The 17,636-nt window shown below is 44.4% G+C and overlaps 2 protein-coding genes across 3 annotated transcripts in view; one reads left to right on the top strand and one right to left on the bottom strand.

The window, feature by feature from the left end:
• mapk8ip2 (mitogen-activated protein kinase 8 interacting protein 2) overlaps positions 1-17,636 on the top strand; it is a 132,077-nt gene that overhangs the window by 40,765 nt on the left and 73,676 nt on the right. The window lies entirely within an intron of this gene.
• Positions 1,174-6,917, bottom strand: LOC139584608 (gastricsin-like). Its single transcript, XM_071416655.1, has 9 exons — positions 6,812-6,917; positions 6,474-6,615; positions 6,050-6,167; positions 5,704-5,822; positions 5,327-5,526; positions 2,703-2,819; positions 2,372-2,519; positions 2,112-2,210; positions 1,174-1,905 (listed from the first exon to the last, which is right to left on the bottom strand). The coding sequence occupies exons 1-9, from the start codon at positions 6,865-6,867 to the stop codon at positions 1,753-1,755; spliced, it is 1,152 nt and encodes a 383-aa protein (XP_071272756.1). The 5' UTR covers positions 6,868-6,917; the 3' UTR covers positions 1,174-1,752.

Genomic DNA, 17,636 nt, shown 5'->3' with positions numbered 1-17,636 from the left:
CAGAGCAGGCTTCCCCAGGGTCGGAGCAATCTGTGTGGACATGAGTCAGAGAGATGCTCCCCTTTGAAGGGTGGAGGGGTCAGGTACATGAGGACTGGGGGTGAAATCACAAATTGGTGTGTGTGTGTCACAAACGTGTGTGTCTCTCCTATCTCTGCTCCTGACAATCAGTTTAAGCCAGTGTATGATTGTGTGTGTGTGTGTGTGTGTGTGTGTGTGTGTGTGTGTGTGTGTGTGTGTGTGTGTGTGTGTGTGTGTGTGTGTGTGTGTGTGTGTGTGTGTGTGTGTGTGTGTGTGTGTGTGTGTGTGTGTGTGTGTGTGTGTGTGTGTGTGTGTGTGTGTAGAAACAAAAAAACATGCACACACACACACACCAGCCCCTGAAATTAAATGTTGAAGCTTTCATTAAAGTCCCTTTCACAGGGAGGATACTTAGGACTTAACAGATGGTGTAATGTATGCTTACAACTCACACCCTCAAACATCTAGATCCCCTGAACGCAGCTCACTCTCCAGATCCCAACCACCTGAATTCCAATCACCTGTTCACACACCTGTATGTCATTATCACACACTATTTAGTTCAGTTCTTTGCACCCCATCACTGTAAGGTAGTGTTTGTTTTGTGACACACGTCTTTCGTAACTTTGTTTTTCCCGTGATTTTCTCCTCCTGTTTATGATAGTTTTTTCCTGCCTCACTAACGACGCCTTTTGCCTATTCCCTGCCTCTACTTTAACCTATTGGATTTCCTGTTATCTACCTATTGCCTGATCTCCCGGACTACGTTACTAGCCTTTTCCCTAACTGCACTGTTGCCTTTTTGGACCCCTGTTTATGACCTTCTGCCTGCCCCTGGACCCAGCTACCTGCCTCCTCCTGTGGTCAGTTTCAATAAACACCTGCTGCGCCCTGCGCTTGAAACCAGCTCTCTGTCTCCCCTCGTGTTCATTACAGATGGCATATTTAGTTATTACTGCCATTATGTAATAAATATTTCAATAGGAAAGATGTGTAGATGGTTGGAAATATTTACAGGCACCAATTGGATAAAGACGCTCTTGTTGTTTTGCCATTTCTGGCAACAGTCAGTGGTGAATGTGAGGTGTGATTTCAGTCTTACAGGCATCATGAGCTTGATGTGTCAGATACAGGGATTCAAAACAAATAGGATTATTGTGCACTTCAATAGTTTATTCAGTCTAAATGGAAGCTAAACAAACACCAAATACATCCAGTCTTGAGATTAAATGCGTTTAAGTGTCAAAAATCATATTTTCATATTTCACTGTATGTCATTTTCTGTTTCACTCAACTCAGAATTGCAACTCAGCATCATGAAACAATCAGCAACATGGCTGAACCTGTGTTCACATCCGATGTTGTCTGGGAACTAGGAGGTTGTCATTGCAATGCCAGAGTAGAAAGGAAACAACCTTACACCTTACAGCTGAACTGAATATATTAGCAGATGTCATCTAACAAAGACCTCAGCTTTAACCCAATGATGTCCATGCTTGCTTTAACCCCACTGGACCAAAGACAAACTGACCCACAGTGGTTGCCATGGGTAATAGATGTATTATAATAACCAGAGAGGTTGCTATGGGTGATTCAGAATAGATGCCTTTGGTGATTGATGTTCTAGAATGGCCAGAGGTGGAATAGGTTCTGTGTGAGGTTTGGGATGGTAGACTTCTAAGAACGGTCGGTGTCTGTGTTGGTTTGCGGTCATGGTCATGTTGGTCAGGTTTAGGCTGCGGTGGCAAAGCCCACTTGGTTGCTTGTGCGGTCGTAGACGGAGTAGTACTGCATGAGGAAAACATCTCCCAAAATCCACAGGGGCTGTCCGTTCTGGGACGGCAGGTAGGTGGGGGTGATCCCCACGGAGCAGACCTGGTTGTTCTGGATAGAGAGGAGAACACGCATGTTGAGTGCAATACACACACACACACAGGCAGATAAACACACATGCACTACTGACACATGGCTTAGGCATGCACAAGGCTTATGGACCAGCTTGAGCCATCTAAAATGGCCTTCATTATCCTAACATCAGTCATAGATGGTAACACACGGACACACACACACACACACACGCACACACACACCTGCTGGATGTATGCAGATGGCGGCAGGGGGAAGTTGATTCCATTGATGGTGAAGGTGAGAGTAGGCAGGCTGTTGATCTGGTTACAGTTCACTGTGTACTACATCAACAAACAATTCAAAGACATGAGTGACACAAAACATCCCTGTACTGGTTAACTCTGTTCTGAACTGGTTTCCCCAAACTCTACTTTCTGGATTACACTGGTTTATGGTGTCAGTTAGTACTGGTCTGTAATGGTTTATAATGGCTTCCTGCTACCTGTCCGTACTGGTCCTGCTGGGCTCCAATGGACTGCATCAGGGTTCCCATGATCTGTCTGGGTGCAGTCAGCATGGAGGTGCCTGTATCTACGATGGCCTGGCAGCCCTGCCCACACCACCCTGTCTCCTGACCGTTGATCTGGAACCTGGAGGTGTACCAGGGTTAGTGTTAGACAGACAGACAGACAGACAGACAGACAGACAGACAGACAGACAGACAGACATTGACAGCGGCCTTAGACATTTTTCACCCCAGCTTTTCCAGTCTCTTAGTGGTTCTGATGTCAGTGTATGGTTAAGTATGTTTAGTTGGTGTGGTTGATCCTGACCCTTGGATGCCGATTTGCCAGTATGTCTGGGAGGTGACGGGGGTCCAGTAGATCTGACCCTGATACTTGGTGTTGTCCACTTCTCCAAACGACAGCTCACTGCCCTGCTGGCCGTCCCTGCACAGAAAAAGAGTTTTAAGTCATCTAACAGTTTTACAAATAAAGTAGGTGGTTGGCAAGAAGATGGTTCACTCTTCACAGAAGACACTTTTCTCCTCAAAACTGTTATGTCTTATATCAGTGATACAGTTTCTGGAGCAGGAATAATGAATATAACATTGATTATATACATAATTAAGTAAGTACATAATTGAAGTATATTACCCAGTCATCTAGAAAGCGAACACATTGGCTTGCAGAAGGTTCTGTGATATCTGTGTGTATTTTATATTGAGGTCCGGTAGTAGTACATTATATGTGTGGTAAGTAAGTAGTGGTAGGGGTACAGATGTCGGATCTTAACTTGATCACTTTTTTGTCACTGATCATTTTCCTGCTGCATCAGGAAATAGAAAAAAGAGCAGTTGTCTTTCTGTCCATGCTGGGGCAGTCGATCAGGGCTTGCTATTTAAATATCAAAATCCTCTTGCTCGATGAAACGTTAGGTCTGGGTCAAATTACTGCAACATTCAAATGTACAAACATGTATCTGAAATGCAGTTATACACATAAACAACCGTCGTTTGATATAGCTTAATAACAGAAGATAGATATTGGTCTCCACTAGGCTATGAGACGTTTCAAGTGTATCCTAAGTTCAAAATTGAGTTCAATCGTGGGGTGAAGTGGGTTAGGGCTTCTGCCTTCAGCGAGCACGTATAACCCTACCATTCCAGCCCATACCTTTCTGGCACAAATATCTCAATCCCCCCAATTTACTAGATTTATTTACACATTTTAAATATGGACAGTCTAGGGATATTTTACCCTCGATCTTAATTATAAATGACCATATCAGACACTTTTGGAAAACATAAACAGGAAACCAATTGTAACTATAGGCTACACCAACATTAGTGTCAGGTAAATTCCCACAGTAGATTATTTCTATTGTATGGAATGCTTGTCAAATAGATAAATCACCCTTAGTCTGTTCAAAAAGTACTCTGTTGTTCTGATTACAATACCAAACAGAGGGTGAACATATCTTGAAACACTTTGGTTGCAAGCAGGACTAAGGTAACGCCGACATCGTCTTTTAGGGAGCGGTAATAAAGTAATTGTGAAAAGGTGTGAAAACCGCTACTGTTTGTTTCCCTGGCTGAGTTGATGAGCTGATTTGGGCCATCATCTGATTGACAAATGTAGGTCTGCTGTGGAACAATAAACTTTCCTCCAGTTTGGATGCTTGTCTGTGTTTTATAGTTCGGCTATGTATAATTTATAAAGTTCTAGTCTTTGGTGTGAATTGGAAGCCTGTATTGTGTGCCTTTAATATTTTATTTCTTAAAGCTGTCAAGATGTTTATACATTTGAGCCTATCCAAAGACCATTTCGTTGATTCATTTTACTTCTTGAAAACAGTTAAATAAATGCAATTAACTTGTGGGTCTAATGTAGTCTCAGGCTGGTCACTAGATTGCTCAGCACTGGATGCAAACTCCTGAGGTTCGTAGTGAGCTGCTTAGACCACTGCACTATTGCAGTTCACAATGCTCTTGCGAGGATTAAGAATATTCTGAATACTGATGATACATAGGCGCGTCATTTTGTATTATTTTGTTTTAAGCCTTCCCCAAACCATAGCCCTAAACTTAACCACTCTGAATTAATTCCTGAACTGTTAACCTTTGAGTTGTTTCTGTTATAATCCTGTAACCACGCGAAATGAATGCTTCAAAAATAGACATTGATCCATGAGTCAAAGGGCAGTGGGCCGAATTTGAACCCATGCCGACTCTGACATGTCTGTGCCGGGGTCAGTGGCTGTAACCGCTGGACCACACAGGATTTGAGGAAAACAATGATTAATCCTGCCTATTGCTTTCCTTCAACATATAATTAAACAGTTAATGTAAAACAACAGATTTTCCAAACGAAAAAACATCTACCCCCTACGAATATGCCTGTTTATTATAATCCACATAAGAATTAACACGAGACATGCCGTAGCCTTCACGTAGCCTACATAAGATACAATGTAGGTATGGTACTGCTTTGTATACAAACACGCTTCCAGCTGCCCACTGGAACAATTCTAAATACTTTTTCAGATATTCAAATCCTCCTGCTGCAAGATTATTTTCCTCCTGTGCTGAAAGCAGTCCAATTAACAGACGACATCTGTAGTGGTATATGTGTGGTAAGTAGTGGTAGTGGTATATGTGTGGTAAGTTGTGGTAGTGGTATATATGTGATAAGTAGTGGTAGTGGTATATGTGTGGTAAATTGTGGTAATGGTATATGTGTGGTAAGTTGTGGTAGTGGTATATATGTGGTAAGTTGTGGTAGTGGTATATATGTGATAAGTAGTGGTAGTGGTATATGTGTGGTAAGTAGTGATAGTGGTTTATATGTGGTAAGTATTGATAGTGCTATATATGTGGTACGTATTGGTAGTGGTATATGTGTGGTAAGTAGTGGTAGTGGTAAGTAGTGGTATAAGGGATGGTAGGAGTACTGACCTGGTCATGTAGAATGCAAATATGTTAGCCTGCAGAAGGTTCTGAGACATCATGTTGTCCATGACGGGAGTCTCTTGTCCTGCTGAGATGGAAGGGTAGGACAGGCCAAGGATACCATCAAACTGGGCCACAACAAAATTCTGACCTGGCTCGTCAGTGCTCAGACCAATCTCCTGGTTGGTGAGGATAATACCACCGACCTAAAGAGGGGACAAACAACACACACACTCAGCATCATGGAAACACTTTGGTTTTATTAGAATGGAAGTACATGTACTGTTGTGGCTGTATCTGTTGTGGCTTTTTATTGCAGGTAGTGAAGAGTAACTGTGTTAGAAGTAGTTAAGTGTTTGTAAGGTTGTTATGGTGGGACTCACGTTGACGGTGTCGTATCCGAAGACTCCACTGAGACTGCCAGCTCCGTAGGGCAGGTAGAAAGTTTCCCCATTAGCTGAGTAGGTGGACGACTGCTGGGGGTTGAACTTTGTGTGGGTGTCTGCAGGAGGAAGGGACACAAACAACTTAGAGGAAATATACTGTCTACAATGTATCTGGGAATGGTGTAGAAGTTACAATAGACTTAAATATCTCTGATAGTAGTAGTAGCAGTACTGTAGTAGTAGTAGTACAGTTAGTAACATTTACTGTTGAGGAAGTAGTAGTTAATTGATACACATAGTAGGTAGTTGTAATATTGTCATGAAGCTATCCAGCTGTACTCACTGCAGGCCTGAGTGTTGCAGAGTACAGAGTCAACCCACAGGTTGGCAGAGCCAGTGTCAAACAACACCTGGAAGGACTGGGGGGGAGTACCGATGGTGATGGCTCCATAGTAGGTGGTCTGGAAAACACAACAGGGAAAATACAGCTGACAAAAGATAGAGGTGCTGCTAATACATTCAGACAACAACGCATCAGATCTAGAATGGTTGGCGTGGTTTAGACTCTACTTCATGGAGTTAGACGTTATCTTGACATGGTTGTTATCTCGTTAGACCTAGAATTCACATTTTCTACATTAGCCTACATCATAGAACTTCATTCTGGTATATGAAAATAGACTACTGTGGACATAGACAGATATAGACAGGACATTGAGTAACATTCTAGATAGACCATACGCTTGGGTTTTAGAGCATGTACGTACGTCGGCGTAGTTGTTGATGTACATGGTGGCGGAGCCAGCGAACTCGTCAGGAAAGTATTTGAGAGCGGGGTCTTGGTAGGGCAGGTGTTCTCCCTTCTCCATCATTCTCTCACGAATTGACTTATGCTTCACCAGAGGGATCCTAGGGTAACAAGCACACAGATACACTCAGATATGAAGTCGAACTCTGCAAATGCAAATAGTTGTAGAGAGAGCGACAAGGAGTTATCATTGACTATGAGAGATGAGAAAAGAAAATTGTGTTTTAGGGAGAATTTAAGGAAAAAGAGCATCTGGATGGAGTGAAAATGTGAAAAATAAATAAAGTGAGTACTAACCTGTGGATTCCCTCAGCGAGCACAGCACATACCAGCACAATAACGAGATACTTCATGGTCACTCCTGAAATCACAGCCAGTGGTGGATACACCTTAGCTTGGGTCAGGACTGTTCTTATATACTGTACCAAACACACATATGTGCACACATGAATGCAAGCGGGTGTGATATGGGTACGCGTGAGTGTGTGTGTACACATCCCTTATCAGACTTAAGGAGGTGACTATCAGCTTCTTTTTCCCCTGACTCCACATTCTCTATTCAGTGTGCAGGCTTACCCCTACTCCCCTGTACCGATAGCAGCGCTAACCAAAACAGTACTATTAGTTTACTGAACCTTTATAAGGGAGATAACCAGATTAGATAAGATACAGGGCTCTATTTTAACAAACCGAAGGCAATGCCAAATCTTTTCGCTTACGGTAGCGCTATAGGTTCAGTGGTGTCAGAAGTGTTTTTGCTATTTTCACAACCACAATTATGAGACATCTCCAGACACAAACATTGGCAGTAGAATGGCCTTTACTGAAGAGCTCAGTGACTTGAAATGAAAATTAAATCAAATTTGTGTTATTGTTATTGTGGGTGTAGTGAAATGCTTGTGTTCCTAGCTCCAACAGTGCAGAAGTATCTAACAGATCACAACATTACAAACGAATCTAAAAGTAAAATAATGTCATTAAGAAATATATAAATATTAGATTGAGCAATGTCGGAGTGGCATTGACTAAAAGTATTATTCTTTTTTTTCACCTTTATGTAACTGACTTGCCTAGTTAAATTAAAAAAATTAAAGAATAAAAGTGGCCCTATATACTTGGAATCACGGGCCACTTTAATAATTAAACACTAGTCGTTTAAATAATTTTTAAATACTGCTTTACTCATCTCATATGTATATACTGTATTCAATTCTATTGTATTTTATAGTTAATAGACTTTTTTTCTATTGTATTATTGACTGTATGTTTGTTTATTCCATGTGTAACTCTGTGTTGTTGTTTGTGTCGCACTGCTTTGCTTTATCTTGGCCAGGTCACAGTTGTAAATGAGAACTTGTTCTCAACTATCCTCCCTCGTTAAGAACAAATTCATATTTACAATGACTGCTTTGGAACAGGTTAACTGCCTTGTTCAGGGGCAGAACAACATATTTTTACCTTGTCAGCTCGGCAATTCGATCTAGCAACCTTTCGGTTACTTGCCCAACACTCTAACCACTAGGCTACCTGCCGCCCTTCTAAGGTGCAGGGTTACGTAACTGCAAACTTGATGATTCAGTTGGAGGCGAGCGTGGCCATGCAGTCATTGGTGAACAGGGAGTACAGGAGGGTGCTGAGCACGCACCCTTGTGGGGTCCCTGTGTTGAGGATCAGCGAAGTGGAGGTGTTGTTTCCTAACTTCACCACCTGGGGGCAGCCCATCAGGAAGTCCAGGACCTAGTTGCACAGGATGGGGTTCAGACCCAGGGCCCCGAGCTTAATGATGAGCTCGAAGGTGTTGTGGTGTTGATGTTCTTGAAGGTGCTATGGTGTTGAAGGCTGAGCTATAGTTAATGAACAGCATTCTTACATAGGTGGGATGGATGGGATAGGGTGGTGTGTATTGTGATGGCGATTGCAACGTCTGTGGATCTATTGGGGCGGTAAGCAAATTGAAGTGGGTCTATGGTGTCAGGTAAAATAGAGGTGATATGATCCTTAACTTGTCTCTCAAAGCACTTCATGATGACAGAAGTCAGTGCTCTAGGGCGATAGTAATTTAATTCAGTTACCTTTGCTTTCTTGGGTACAGCAACAATGATTGACATTATGAAGCAAGTGGAACAGCAGACTGGGATAGTTAGAGATTATATATGTCCGTAAACACTCCAGCCAGCCGATCTGCACATGCTCTGAGGGACACGGCTAGGGATGCCATGCGAGCCTTGCGAGGGTTAAAACGCTTAAACGTCTTACTCACGTCAGCCATGGGGAAGCTAAGCCCACAGTCCTTGGCAGGCCGCGTCAGTGTCACTGTGTTATCCTTAAAGTTGGCGAAGAAGGTGTTTAGCTTGTCCGGAGGCAAGACGTCGTGTCCGCGACGTGGCTGGTTTTCCCTTTGTAATCCGTGATTGTATGTAGACCCTGCCACATGGGTCTCGTGTCTGAGCCATTGAATTGCGACTCCACTTTGTCTCTGTACTAACGTAGGGTGGGGGAGGGCCTTTTAGGCATTTTGAAAAGTTGAGTAGCAGTGGTCCAATGTTATCCCAGAAGGAGTACTACAGTCAATGTGTTGCTAGAACTTCAGTAGCGTTTTCTTCAGATTTGCTTTGTTAAAATCCCCAGCTACAATAAATGCAGCCTCAGGATATGTGGTTTCCAGTTTGCTGAAAGTCCAGTGTAGTTCTTTGAGGGCCGTTGTGGTATCGGCTTGAGGGGAAATATACACGGCTGTGACGATAACCAAAGAGAATTCTCTTGGGAGGTAATTTTTTTATTTGACCTTTATTTAACTTGGCAAGTCAGTTAAGATCAAATTCTTATTTACAATGACGGCCTACCAAAATGAAAAAGGCCTTCTGCGGGGACGAGGGCTGGGATAATAAATATAGGACAAAACACACATCACAACAAGACAGACACCACAACACTACATAAAGAGATACCTAAGACAACAACATAGCATGGCTGCAACACATGGAAACACAGCATGGTAGCAACACAACATGACAACAACATGGTAGCAACACAACATGGCAGCAGCACAACATGGTAGCAGCACAAAACATGGTACAAACATTATTGGGCACAGACAACAGCACAAAGACAAGAAGGTAGAGACAACAATACAAGCAGCCACAACTGTCAGTAAGATTGTCCATGATTGAGTCTGTCACGACTTCCGCCGAAGTCGGTTCCTCTCCTTGTTCGGGTGGAGCTCGGCGGTCGACGTCGCCGGTCTTCTAGCCATCGCCGATCCACTTTTCATTTTCCATTTGTTTTGTCTTTGTTCCACACACACCTGGTTTTCATTTCCCAGTTACTGGTCATGTATATAACCCTCTTTCCCCCATGTCTTTGTGTGTGATTGTTTATTGTTCAGGTCTGTACGTTTCCGGCTGCTTTTTTCCAGGTGCTGTTTTCACCCGTGCTTTGTGGCAACCGTTATTGTGCGCACATTGGTATTGCTACCTTGTGCTATTTCTTTAGTAAAGTGCGTTGCTTACTCATCTCTGCTCTCCTGCGCCTGACTTCATGCACCAGCTACACCCACCGCCTGACAGAGTCTTTGAATGAAGAGATAAAACTGTACAGTTGTCTTTTACAACTCATTCCAGTCGCTAGCTGCAGCGAACTGAAAAGAGGAGAGACCCAGGGATGTATGTGCTTTGGGGACAGAACGGGTATTGTATGTGGAGGATGAGGGCTGTAGTAGGTATCTCAGATAGGGGGGAGTGAGGTCTAAGAGGGTTTTATAAATAAGCATCTACCAGTGGCTTTTGCGACAGGTATACAGAGATGAATAGTTTACAGAGGAGTATAGAGTGCAGTGATGTGTCCTATAAGGAGCATTGGTGGCAAATCTGATGGCCATCTAGCCGCTCGAGAGCACTCTTACCTGCCGATCTATAAATTACGTCTCTGTATTCTAGCATGGTTGGATGGTCATCTGAATCAGGGTTATTCTGGCAGCTGGGGTGAAAGAGGAGCGATTACGATAGAGGAAACCAAGTCTAGATTTAACTTCTTATGGCTGCAATCCCGTTAACGGGATCGACATGACAACAGCCAGTGAAAGTGCAGGGCGCCAAATTCAAACAACAGAAATCTCATAATTAAAATTCCTCAAGCATACAAGTATTTCACACCATTTTAAAGATACACTTCTTGTTAATCCCACCACAGTGTCCGATTTCAAAAAGGCTTTACAGCGAAAGCACCACAAACGATTATGTTAGGTCACCGCAAAATCACAGAAAAAAAACAATTTTCCCAGCCAAAGACAGGAATCACAAAAACCAGAAATAGAGATAAAATGTATCACTAACCTTTGATGATCTTCATCAGATGACACTCATAGGACTTCATGTTACACAATACATATATGTTTTGTTCGATAAAGTTTATATTTATATCCAAAAACCTTTACATTGGCGCCATGTTCAGAAATGCCGCCAAAATATCCGGAGAAATTGCGGAGAGCCACATCAAATAACAGAAATACTCATCATAAACGTTGATGAAAGATACATGTTTTACAAAGAATTAAAGATACACTTGTTCTTAATGCAACCGATGTGTGAGATTTCAAAAAAGCTTTACGGCAAAGCACAATATTCAATAATCTGAGAACAGCGTTCAGCCACAAAAGGAAGCCATACAGTTACCCGCCAAATTGTATAGTCAACAAAAGTCATAAATAGCATTATAAATAGCATTATAAATCTTCACTTACCTTTGCTGATCTTCGTCGGAATGCACTCCCAGGACTCCCACTTCCACAAGAAATGTTTGTTTTGTTCGGTAATAACCATAATTTATGTCCAAATAGCTATTTTTGTTAGAGTGTTTGGTAAACAAATCAAAAGTCAGGAAGAGCGTTCATTAAAAACAGACAAAATGCCAAAAAGTTCCGTAACAGTCAGTAGAAACATGTCAAACGATGTATTGAATCAATCTTCAGGATGTTTTTAACATAAATCTTCAATAATGTTCCAACCGGAGAATTCCATTGTCTTCAGAAGTGCGATGGAACAGAGCTCACTCTCATGTGAACACTCATGGTCAGAGCATGGTCAGCTCATGGTAGACCTTACTCATTCCCGTCTCCTTCGGCCCCACTTCACAATAGAAGCATCAGACAAGGTTCTACAGACTGTTGACATCTAGTGGAAGCCGTAGGAAGTGCAAACTGACCCATATCCCACTGTTTATTCGATAGGCGATGAGTTGAAAACCTACAAACCTCAGATTTCCCACTTCCTGGTTGGATTTTTTTCTCAGGTTTTTGCCTGCCATATACATTTACATTTAAGTCATTTAGCAGACGCTCTTATCCAGAGCGACTTATGAGTTCTGTTATACTCACAGACATCATAATAATATGCATATATTAGCAACTGGGACTGAGGAGCAGGCAGTTTACTCTGGGCACCTTTTCATCCAAGCTACTCAATACTGCCCCTGCAGCTATAAGAAGTTTTAACCTTAGGGTTAGGGTTAGGGTTAACCCTAACCCTAACCCTGAGAAAAGGACAGTGTACCGTCTAGCCATACTCCCAAGTACTTGTATGAGGTCACTACCTCAAGCTCTAAACCCTCAGAGGTAGTAATCATACCAGTGGGGAGAGGGGCATTCTTCTTACCAAACCACATTACCTTTGTTTTGGAGGTGCTCAGAACAAGGATAAGGGCAGAGAAAGCTTGTTGGACACTAAGAAGGTTTTATTGTAGAGGGTTTAACACAAAATCCGGGGAGGGGCCAGCTGAGTATAACACTGTATCATCTGCATATAAATGGATGATAGAGATTCCTACTGCTTGAGCTATGTTGTTGATGTAAATTGAGAAGAGCGTGGGGCGTAGGATCGAGCCTTGGGGTACTCCCTTGGTTACAGGCAGTGGCTGAGACAGCAGATATTCTGACTTTATACACTGCACTCTTTGAGAGAGGTAGTTAGCAAACCAGGCCAAAGACCCCTCAGAGACACTAATACGCCTTAGCCGGCCCACAAGAATGGAATGGTCTACCTTATCTACCTAATGGTCTACCTTATTACACCATTGCTTAGAATCAAGAGCAATGGTGACGTCATTTAGGACCTTTAAGGTTGCAGTGACACGACCATAACCTGAGCAGAAACCAGATTTAATACCAGAGAGAATACTATTGACATCAAGAAAGCCAGTAAGTTTTTCCAACACTTTAGATAAACATGGCAAAATAGAAACTGTCCTATAACAGTTAGAATCAGCTTGATCTCCCCCGTTAAATAAAGGACGCACCGTGGATGCCTTCCAAGCAATTGGAACCTCCCCAGAGAGGAGAGACAGGTTAAAAAGGTCAGAGATAGGCTTGGAGATGATAGGGGCTGCAACCTTAAAGAAGAATGGATTTAAACCATCTGACCCAGAGTTTTTTTGGGGGTCAAGTTTAAGGAGCTACTTTAGCCCCTCGGACTCACTGACTGCCTGCAGGGAGAAACTTTGTAGTGAGGCAGGGGAAAAAGAGGGAGGAGCATAGGGGCTAGTCGCATTAGAAGGGCTGGGAGATGAGGAAATGTTGGACAGGCAATGAGGCATGGCTGAGTCATATAGGAATGCTGACTTAATGAAGTGGTGATTAAAGAGCTCAGCCATGTGCTTCTTGTCAAGTAACAACCACATCTTCAACATAAAGGGACATGGGCAGCTGTGAGGAGGAGGTTTTATTCTTGAGATTCGATCAACAGAGAGCAAGAACTGCTCCTTAAAGTAACTACCTTTGGCCTTCCGGATAGCCTGAGTGCACTTATTTCTCATTTGCCTGAACAAGAGCAAGTCAGCCTGAGTATGTGTGTGCCAAGCATTTCACCAAATTAAATTTTTGAGGTGGAGTAACTCTACCAGATCAAGGTCTACAAGGCTACTGTGCACCTCCACTGGCAAAATCGATGCCATAACCAATTGTGTTACCGCAAAGACCAGCGACCAGTGCGTGTTAAATATCACCACTGCTTGAAATTGGCACTTTGGGACACGTTTTTAAAGACACACCTACAATATTTCCACCCCTCCCACCTCAGCACAAGCGAGTTGATATAAAACAGGTAAATTACTGGCGCCAGGGTTGCAAAATAGCAGAGCACTGGCTTTTACAAGTCGAAATTGCCCAAGAATGTGTGTTTTACACTAGCATTGCCTTAACACCAGACAAAAATAGAGTCCACAGTGTTATTACTAATGCTATGTAGAAATACGATATGATCTGATGTTTAGTCAACATGGGTGAAATACTGTATACTGTTATGTTTTAATTACACTTTATAGGTGACTTTCAGGCAGACATCACACCACAATTGTACTACAATTCAGGAGCCATCAACTAAATAAACATTTGAAAAGATGTAGCAACATTTTGGTGTGTGAAAGATGAGAGGAAGAGAGAGAAAGAGATGATAAAGAAAGAGAGAGAGGAGATAAATAGTTTACACAGTCTCTTTTAATTAAAAGTAAATGCACAGTATTTGCAGTAAAAATACTTTAAAGTACTAGTTAAGTAGTTTTTTGAGGTACAATATCTGTACTTTACTTGACTATATAGTTGACAATTTTTACTTTTACTTCACTACATTACTAAAGAAAATGTACTTTCTACTCCCTGACACCCAGAAGTACATTCTGAATACTTAGCAGGACAGGAAAATGGTCAAATTTACACACTTATCAAGAGAACATCCGTGGTCATCCATACTGCCTCTGATCTGACGGACTCACTAAATGCTTCGTTTGTAAATGATGCCTGAGTGTTGGAGTGTGCCACTGGCTATCCGTAATTTTACATTTACTTTTGATACTTATGTCACGTCCTGACCAGAGTTCTTATGTGTTGTGCTTGTTTTAGTGTTGGTCAGGACGTGAGCTGGGTGGGCATTCTATGTTGTGTGTCTAGTTTGTCTGTTTCTGTGTTCAGCCTAATATGGTTCTCAATCAGAGGCAGCTGTCAATCGTTGTCCCTGATTGAGAATCATATATAGGTGGCTTGTTTTGTGTTGGGATTTTGTGGGTGGTTGTTTCCTGTGTCAGTGTTTGTGCCACACGGGACTGTGACGGTTACTACGTTTGTTGTTTTGTGTTTTGTCTAGTTTTCTTGTCATTAAATCATGGAAACTTACCACGCTGTACATTGGTCCTCCGATCCTTCTCGCCTCTCCTCGTCTGAGGAGGAGGACGACATAGACTGCCGTTACAGAACCACCCACCTAACTCGGACCAAGCGTTTCCTACCTGCCTTCGCCACACTACCCTTTAGCCCCCCCCCCCCCCCCCCCAATACATTTTTGGGGTTTCTTCACGGGCTTCCAGCCAATCTTCCGTGCTGCCTCCTCATACCACCCCATGTCCAGGAGTCCTGTGTAGCTGGCCGCTGCTGCTGTCGCTGCCCGTAGCCACGCTTGAACCAAGCGTTCCTCCTCCACGCACTCTCCCTGTGGTGCGTGTCTCCAGCCCAGTACCTCCAGTTCCGGCACCACGCACTAAGCCTCCTGTGCGTCTCCAGAGCCCTGTACGCACTGTTCCTGCTCCCCGCACTAGCCTTGAGGTGCGTGTCTCCAGTCCGGTACCACCAGTTCCGGCACCACGCACCAAGCCTCCTGTGCGTCTCCAGAGCCCTGTACGCACTGTTCCTGCTCCCCGCACTAGCCTTGAGGTGCGTGTCTCCAGTCCGGTACCACCAGTTCCGGCACCACGCACCAAGCCTCCTGTGCGTCTCCAGAGCCCTGTACGCACTGTTCCTTCTCCCCGCACTCTCCCTGAGGTGCATGCCCTCAGCCCGGTACCACCAGTGCCGGTACCACGCACCAGGCCTACTGTGCGCCTCGAGAGTCCAGTGTGCCCTGTTCCTGCTCCCCGCACTAGCTTTGAGGTGCGTGACCCCAGCCCAGCACCACCAGTTCCGGCACCACGCACCAGGCCTACTGTGCGCCTCAGCAGGTCAGAGTCGGCCGTCTGCCCAACGCCGCCTGCACTGCTCGTCTGCCCAGCGCCGCCTGAGCTGCCTGCCTGCCCAGCGCCGCCTGAGCTGCCTGCCTGCCCAGCGCCGTCTGAGCTGCCTGCCTGGCCAGCGCCGTCTGAGCTGCCTGCCTGGCCAGCGCCGTCTGAGCTGCCTGCCTGCCCAGCGCCGTCTGAGCCATCCGTCTGCCCAGCGCCATCTGAGCCATCCGTCTGCCCAGCGCCATCTGAGCCGCCCGTCTGTCCCGAGCCATCAGAGCCGCCCGTCTGTCCCGAGCCGTTAGAGCCATCCGTCAGTCAGGAGCCGCTAGAGCCGTCCGTCAGTCAGGAGCCGCCAGCCAGTCAGGAGCTGCCAGAGCCGCCAGTCAGTCATGAGCCGCCAGTCAGTCATGAGCCGCCCTCCAGTCATGAGCCGCCCTCCAGTCATGAGCCGCCCTCCAGTCATGAGCCGCCCGCCAGTCATGAGCCGCCCGCCAGTCATGAGCCGCCCGCCAGTCATGAGCTGCCCTCCAGTCATGAGCTGCCCTCCAGTCATGAGCTGCCCTCCAGTCCGGAGCTGCCATTAGTCCGGAGCTGCCCTTCAGTCCAGAGCTGCCCTTCAGTCCGGAGTTGCCCATCTGTCCTGAGCTACCTCTCTGTCCTGAGATACCGCTCTGTCCTGAGCTGTCTCCTAAATCATGTGGGGGCCTTGGGGAGGATTCCTAGGCCAAGGTCGGGGGCGAGGGTCGCCACTCAAAGGACGCTAAGGAGGGGGACAAAGACAGTGGTGGAGTGGTGTCCTCGTCCTGCGCCGGAGCCGCCACCACGGACAGATGCCCACCCAGACCCTCCCCTTGAGTTTTAGGGGTGCGTTCGGAGTCCGCACCTCAGGAGGGGGGTACTGTCACGTCCTGACCAGAGTTCTTATGTGTTGTGCTTGTTTTAGTGTTGGTCAGGACGTGAGCTGGGTGGGCATTCTATGTTGTGTGTCTAGTTTGTCTGTTTCTGTGTTCAGCCTAATATGGTTCTCAATCAGAGGCAGCTGTCAATCGTTGTCCCTGATTGAGAATCATATATAGGTGGCTTGTTTTGTGTTGGGATTTTGTGGGTGGTTGTTTCCTGTGCCAGTGTTTGTGCCACACGGGACTGTGACGGTTACTACGTTTGTTGTTTTGTGTTTTGTCTAGTTTTCTTGTCATTAATTCATGGAAACTTACCACGCTGTACATTGGTCCTCCAATCCTTCTCGCCTCTCCTCGTCTGAGGAGGAGGACAACTTAGACTGCCGTTACAACTTAAGAATATTTAAAACCAAATACTTTTAGATTTTTACTCAAGTAATATTTTACTGGTTGACTTTCACTTTTACTTGTGCCATTTTCTATGAAGGTATCTTTACATTTACTCAAGTATGACGATTCAGTACTTTTTCCACAACTGTGTATTTGTTTAAAAATGTGGAGAATTCCATTGTTTTGGCTGTGTCATTGGAAATCCCCTAGTAGTACTGCATAATAAGCACTTAGTGTTAATCAGTAATACAGATATAAAGCACAATACACTGAGATATGAACACCTCTCCAAGGTCATGAATAACAATGTGCAGGGAAATACTTCTCCAGATATTTACCAAGTTGTCTATTTTAATGTTAACATAATTGGAGATAGTTTCTACACACACTGATACAGAAACAACAGTCCTGTAAAGAGCGCTCACAACGGCCTGAATAGTTTATTTCAGACAGCACTTCATATTTGATGACATACCAAATTCTGTCCCTGTATCACCCTGTAGGCTGCTGCTGGTCAGGAGCTGTGTGTGTGTGTGTGTGTGTGTGTGTGTGTGTGTGTGTGTGTGTGTGTGTGTGTGTGTGTGTGTGTGTGTGTGTGTGTGTGTGTGTGTGTGTGTGTGTGTGTGTGTGTGTGTGTGTGAACTAGTCATGATTGTTGATTTAGCACTGATTTTGTTACTGATTGAGCTTTGATAAGGTATGCAGTTCTGCCCTGATTTAGACAGTTATCTAGCTTCACATTTCTACCCCCGATGTATTTTCTGACTTACCCTGCTTCACTGTGGCTCTGTATACATCTGTACTAGGCCCTGTCTGGACTGTCCTGTTCTCACTAGAAAACCTGCAATGCAGCATTTCTG

The sequence above is a fragment of the Salvelinus alpinus genome, chromosome 9 (genome assembly GCF_045679555.1).
Source record: "Salvelinus alpinus chromosome 9, SLU_Salpinus.1, whole genome shotgun sequence".
Lineage (NCBI taxonomy): Eukaryota > Metazoa > Chordata > Actinopteri > Salmoniformes > Salmonidae > Salvelinus > Salvelinus alpinus.
This window is presented reverse-complemented; position numbering and strand designations above follow the sequence as displayed.